The sequence below is a fragment of the Ammospiza nelsoni genome, chromosome 8, assembly GCF_027579445.1.
Source record: "Ammospiza nelsoni isolate bAmmNel1 chromosome 8, bAmmNel1.pri, whole genome shotgun sequence".
Lineage (NCBI taxonomy): Eukaryota > Metazoa > Chordata > Aves > Passeriformes > Passerellidae > Ammospiza > Ammospiza nelsoni.
In genome coordinates this window covers 1,223,168-1,229,723 of record NC_080640.1, presented here as the reverse complement: position 1 = coordinate 1,229,723, position 6,556 = coordinate 1,223,168, and the positions used below count along the sequence as shown (strand labels likewise).

At 50.4% G+C, this 6,556-nt stretch overlaps 1 protein-coding gene across 14 annotated transcripts in view; it reads right to left on the bottom strand.

Annotated features, from left to right (window-relative positions):
- EBF3 (EBF transcription factor 3) overlaps positions 1-4,995 on the bottom strand; it is a 125,270-nt gene extending 120,275 nt beyond the window's left edge. For 13 of the 14 annotated variants that reach the window (XM_059477279.1, XM_059477266.1, XM_059477273.1 and 10 more), the window contains exons 1-4: positions 3,395-3,786; positions 3,008-3,164; positions 2,486-2,549; positions 1,741-1,796 (exon numbers count right to left, since the gene is read on the bottom strand). In XM_059477279.1, coding sequence (XP_059333262.1) covers positions 1,741-1,796; positions 2,486-2,549; positions 3,008-3,164; positions 3,395-3,528 — 411 coding nt within the window. In that variant the 5' untranslated portion in view covers positions 3,529-3,786. Of the gene's footprint in view, positions 1-1,740; positions 1,797-2,485; positions 2,550-3,007; positions 3,165-3,394; positions 3,787-4,927 lie in introns of those variants that run through there. The other variant, XM_059477267.1, reaches the window with a different exon arrangement.
- Positions 4,996-6,556: the final 1,561 nt, after the last annotated feature.

Here is a 6,556-nt window from a genome sequence, read left to right as displayed (position 1 = left end):
GCCATATAACTTCTGGCGATTGTTACTTTTCCTCTGATGAAACCGCGTATTTATAAGTGATTTATTTTTTATTTTGTAGCACAAACAGAAATCCATAAACTGTCGGTTCAGCGCCATTGACTCTTTGATCAGTTACTGGGCTATTTTTTTTCCTCTCCCGTCAGCGAGGAGAGATTAAAAGCCTTTATTTTCAGCCCTTTTTCTGCTGCAAAGGTACGAGCCGAAATGGACAATAAAAGCGCACTTCAAATGCATCCTCTCTGCTCCTTTACTCGGCGCTAACGAAACTTATAGCTGCCTATGTCAGCCTCTTAATTACACCACTACAGCGATTTCCGAAAACATTTAGCTGCTGTATACAAAGGAAATAAACCCACATTGTCAACTCGAGAGCGCTCCGGAGTTTAAAAGGCTGCTCTGTAACCCAGCGAAATAATTATTGAAGGCTACGACGCCTCCGTCTTTGTCAGAGTAATTGCACTTGGCCTGTCAGCGCTGCTTTTCTCCGCGAGGAAATCCCACTCTTTTACTGCTGGAGGCTTTAGCGCCCAGCCCGGCTTTGGGCGGAAAGTTTCTGCGGGCTGGCAGCGCGGCCGTGCGCGCAGCTTGCGCGGGGCCCACCCGGACCCGGGGGACTCTCCCGCCCGCGCCTCGGGGGCTGCGGAGCTCCCGAAATAATGGATGTGAGCGGGCTGGCCTGGGCCGGCAGGGCAGAGCCGGCAGCGGTGCTACAGCCCGGCACACTGGCGGAATGGTTTTAATTTCCAGCGCTGGGATCTGATTTCCAGAACACTGGAAATTGTTCCTCATTCTCACCTTCCTCCCTATTCTCCCAAAAGATTTTTAACAAATAGTAATTAAAAAAAAAAAAAAAAATTAAAGTTGTGAAATGCCTCTCCGGAAAAAAAAAAAAAATTAAAAATAATGAAAAAAGAAATAAAGTTGATTAAATCCCAAGCTCTGTGTCTATAATTGCTGTGGTGCAACGCTGATAACACGTAGTTATCATCGGAAAAGTTGACCAAGACAGGTTAAATAATTTAATAAGGAACTGCTTGTAATTATGTTATTTACAAGGTATGACAGAGGTTTGAGGAAGAAACAGAAGCTGATCTCAGGGAAATGGACGGGTTTGGGTGACCCCTGGAGCATGGAGTTTGAATTATGGAGATGGGGGGCTGAGAGGTGAATATGGACTAGAGGAGAACAAGATGACTTTTCACCTCAGCACATTTAACTTTTAAATCCAAATAAACGTCTCGCGTTACTGGATGGTCGCTGTATAAAAGAAAAAGGACTAATCCCGGCCAGTTTCGGAGTGTAGGGAAGGGGCTGCCCTTTCCTCACCGAGGAAAAAATATCGCCAAAAAAAAAAAAAGTTACAGAGAGGGAAAAGTGCATTTTAAAATAAATCTGGGTAACTCGGTGGGATTTTTTTTTCCCCTTTCCTTTCTCCCTCACTAAATTAATTATATCAAACATCTGTTCCCATGACGTTGTCCTCCATGCCACACACGCCACCGAATGATCTCAACGCTGCCTCGCAAAGCAACAACACACGGTTTTCTGTTTCCCAAATATCCTCCGGTAACCGGGATCTCGGTCAGCAGCTCCCTGATTTACCCGCTCAGCTCAATGGGAAGTGGCCGCGCTCCGGTTCGCTCGCCCCCCGCCCTCCCCAGCACGGGCGCAGCACAAAGTTGGGAACTCGCGTGGCCGGGAAAGCACAAACTTTCTCACCTGTTTGGTCATGGAGTCTATTAGCCGAACGTACAGGTCCTGCTCCGTCCTGACGCCTGCCGAGGGAAAGCACAGAGAGAATTCCGATCAGGATTTCGGCAGCGAGCCCCCCCAGTCCCACAAGGAAAGGGTGAGGTCAGGCAATTAACCGCAGCGGGCAGGGATCGGCCCCGCGCCGGCTGCAGGGCAAAATTCAAAATTCAAAATTCAAAATAACAATAATAGCGATAAAAATGAGCCGGGACTGAGCCGCTGACGGAGCTGTGCCGACCCCGGAGCTCGGGGGCCGTGGCCGAGCCTGCCCCCCCGGCCGCGGCCCCGGGGAACGCGCGGGACCCCGGGCGCGGGCGCGGAGCGGCCCCCGCGGGTTTTCCGCGCCCGAGGAAGCGGCTCCGCCGGGCCGGGGCTCCGCTCCGCCCGCTCGCCCCATCCCAATAATTGCCATCAATTCCCAAACTCAAAAAACAAGTGCCTCAAAAGTGCCCGAGCAGCCATCGATCCCCTTTTTTACTTTCCACTTCAAGCCCAACCGGTTAATCATGTGAAGTACCATTGACTTATCGATCCTTTATGTTTTGTTTTCCTTATATGCCAAGGAAAGAGCCGTGTTTACACGCGTGTAATTTTAATCTCGAAATCTTTATACCCTTTATCCCCCTGCTCCCCCCAAAAAAAGGCCTCGGAAGGAAAAATCAGACTTTTCTGCGGCACACGGACGCTCAAAAATGAGAGAACGACGACTTACCGTTGCTATACAATAACTGAAGTTTATAATGAATCCCATTGTTAGTTTTTTCATTGTTTGGCTCCTGCAAGTAACGATAAATAATTACATTTAGCATGAAAAATATCGCCCTCCTCCTGCTGCCCATTTTTCTCGTCCCTGAAGCGGCTCGGAATTAACAGTTTGCAGAAATTCAGCCCACGGTCACCTTTCTTTTTTTTTTTTTTCTTTTTTTTTTCTTTTTTTTTTTTTTTCCTCCTGGTGTGGAGCGCCGATGATGTCATTAGCTCGGTGCAAATATGTCATGTTTTGCCGTTTTCGCGGTGTTTAAAACAAGTCGGCGCTAAGTTTGTAACCGCGGGGTTTATTCGGAGCGGCCGTGAGACCGGGGGGAGCCGCACGTGGCGTGGGCGCCGCTGAGTGCCGGGAGAGCCGCCGTGCTGGGAATGAGCTCTGCTCTCTGCTCCGCTCAATTACGCTTAAAAAATTGTAAAAAAAAAAATAAAAAATAAAAAAAAAAATCGAGAAAACTGGCAGACTTACTTTCTCTTTCTCCACAAAGTCCACAAAAGCTGTTCTCTCAATCTCCACCGGCTGTCCCTGCCTGTCGTACAGAGCTAAGACGAAGTGGAAAAAATTGGATTTTCTGAGATTGGAAGGCGGCTGTTTCTCGAAATGCGCCCGAGCCAGCCCCACGCCGCTGCGGGAGAAAACAAGACAAGGCGTGGGTGAGAGCGGCGGGAAGGGGCGCGCAGGCTCCGCGGCCGCGGGGGGACGCGGGGGGATGCGGAGAGCGCGGAGCGGCGCGGAGCGGGGAGGCTGTAACTGATACGGGGCGGGCGGGGGGGGAGTTAAGGGAGGGGGGGATTTACGGCCGGGATGAGAAATACAGGAGGAGAAAAGCGCCGGGAGAGGATTTGGCAGACGTACCTTTGGGCGGCCGTGTTAGCATCCACTACCCCAGCAGTATGCATCCATGAGCGGACGGGGTTCATCCCACTGCCCAGCGGTTCTTCTTTCATGGTCGTCCCACCTCTCGGTATATTTTCCTGAATCCCAAACATTAAAACAAATTTGGGCAAAACCAGCTCCTAACCAAAAGGGGTTAAAATTGAGGGAAATGTCAGATACGGGGTGGGTTGGTTGTTGCTTGATTTTCTCTCTCTCTCTCTCTCTCTCCTTGGCGACTGGAATATAAGAGATGACTTTACTCCCTGTGATCAGTAGGAGAAAAGCCCAGTTCAAGTCTTGCTTCCTTCTTCAATCTGTCCTGTATTGGCACGACATAAACAATTTACTGAGTACTTCTGTGCGGCGAGTTAGATGGCGTTCCAGTTTGGTGGTTTAAAAAAAAAAAAAAAAAAAGAAAAAGAAAAAAAAAAAAAAAAGAAGGAAAAAGTATAACTGCAGCCGGCGACACTGCGAGGTGGCTTTTTTTTTTTTTTTTTAAGGGGGGAGGGGGGGAAAAAAGAATAAATATTTTTGTTGTTGTTGTTTGCAGACGCGCTCAACGTGGTGTCATCCTAGTAAAAACCGGCTCGGCAAAAAAAAAAAAGCTTCAGGACACTGCTGAATCGACCACTTTCTGGCAAGGCTCTCCTGCTCCAAAAGACAAATAAACGGGGGGGAAAAAAAAAAAAAAATCCTGATTACCGCGGAGGTGTTGCCGGGCACACGGGAGAACGGGGCGCGGGCCCGTGGCGGCTCGCGGAATGGACGGAGGCGCGCAGAGCCCGGCCCTCCCTCCCCGAGGAGCGCGCCCCTTCCCGGGAGCCGGGCCCCGCCGCCGCGGGAGACGCGGCGTCACGCGTGACGTGCCCGGGGGGCGTGGCCATGCCCATATATGGAGCGCGGGTCCGGCGGCGCGCCCGCCCGGCCCGGCCCCCCCGGGCACGGCGGTGACAGCGACAGCGGCACGGCACGGCACGGCCCGTCACGGCATGGCACGGCGCGGCACGGCACGGCACGGCACGGCATGGCACGGCACGGCATGGCACGGCCCGGCCCGGCCCGGCACCGCACGGCACGGCGCGGCCCCGGGGGCAGCGGCCCTGAGCCGCGTGCAGGGGTCGCGGCGGGGCCCGCGCCGGACAAAGCGGGGCACGCGGGTGCGCCCCTGCGCGCCCCCGCGCTGTAAATGCGGAGCGGCCGCGGCCGGGGATACCTGTGCCTGACACTCGCTGTGCGCACGCAGAGCCAGCCCCGGCTTAGGTCCGCCCTGGCCACCCCTGCTTGTGTGTCTCCATAGAAATATGTACTTACATCTCCGGTTATATATTTATATACATTTTTATATGTATATGTATATTTATGTATTGATATATATTGATTTTTTGATATCTTGATTTTAAAATATATTGATATTCTTATATATACTGATATTCCTATATATACTGATATTCTTATATATACTGATATTTTATACATATTGATATATTTTTAATATATATTTACATGCCATACCTATATATCTTCTCCTCAAGTGATGAGCCTTTTCCGCCCAGTGTGGGCTACGACTTCCTCGTACTATATTTTTTTTAATAATCGCTTTTTTATTTTGGGGTATTTATTTTTGTGAGTTTCCCACGTCCCCGCGTTAATATCTCCCGAACTCGGGGAAAATCGGCGCTCATATCTGAGTGAATGGGTGAAAATCGAAAGTCCGATTTGCGTTATCAGGATCCCCTTTCTCCAAGGGGTGAGGGAAAAGAGGGGGAAAAAAAAGGGATGTGTTAGAAAGCAATCTATTTTGCTGGTGTTGGGGGTTAATGACTATTGCCAAAGATAAGTGAATTATCAAAGCTGTTGCTCTACCCGATCTCAAAATCCATTACATTGCTGGCCGTCTAATTAAATACGTAAGTATAATAAAATCATATTTTATGACTATTTGAGGGTAATGAGATTAGTCTTTAGAAGCGATCGCCACATATTAAAGATGCCACTGTCTATAGAATGTTAATAACCTTAAATCAAAGTGTATGGAAACTATTCATGAGAAATTAAAAGAAAATTCCTGTATTCATAACCAGCCCGGAGCTTTTGAGGTACAGTAGAGCAGATTACAAACCCAAACACTTTTATCGCGCAGAGAGAGATACCAAAGTTCCCAAACAATGCCACGCTCGCGGTGGCATTTGGTGGCACGGACACGTCTGGGGGCCCGCAGCGGGCACCGGGGGCTGCGGGTGCCCCCAGCCCGCAAAACGCTCCCTCCTAAAAATAAGGTAAAAATCGCCCAGCGCCGCTATTATTGCAAGATATTTCCTCAAATGAACAACGCCGAACTTGGTGCTTCCCCTCCGCTAACGAAAGCTTAAAATCATTTACAGTATCTTTAATTCAGATTACACGCGCCAAGGCGATTTAAATCTGATTACCAAATTAGAAGGTTTTAAAACAAATCCTTTTAAATCTGATACTGTTGACTAAGGAGGGGAGAGAGAAAAAAAAACTTCCATAAGCCCATCACATAAGGTAACGATCCTGCCCCAGAAAGAAAGGGAGTTTTAAACCTTTTTGACAACAAATGCAGCTGCCCCACTATTTTGGACGATATTAAGCGAAAATGAATGCAAATCTGTGTTCAGAAGCCATCTGGCCAGGAATGGGGGAATCAGCTGCTCCTCACAACAGGCTCTGAGCCTGAATCTATTTCAGCTCATTTTCTAGATCATCTGGTCCTGCACCCAAAGCGTGGAAAATACGGTCTTTATCATTCACCAACTTTATCTTTTTTTTTTTTTTCTTTTTTTTTTGTGTGTGTGTGTGTCACTCTGGCTGGCTGGAGCTGCCGGTGGCCGGAGCCCGCCCGGGCTCTGCTGCTGCTGCTGCTGCTCTGCCCGCACCGCCCCGCACCGCCCCAGGCCGGCACCCGCGGGCCGCCCGCCCCCGGCCGCTCCTCGGGCTCCGCCGGGACGGAGGGATGGAGGGATGGAGGGACGGAGGGATGGAGGGACGGAGGGATGGAGGGACGGAGGGATGGAGGGACGGAGGGATGGAGGGATGGAGGGATGGAGGGATGGACGGAGGGATGGAGGAACGGAGGGACGGAGGGATGGACGGAGGGCAGCGGCGGCCGGGTCCCCAGCC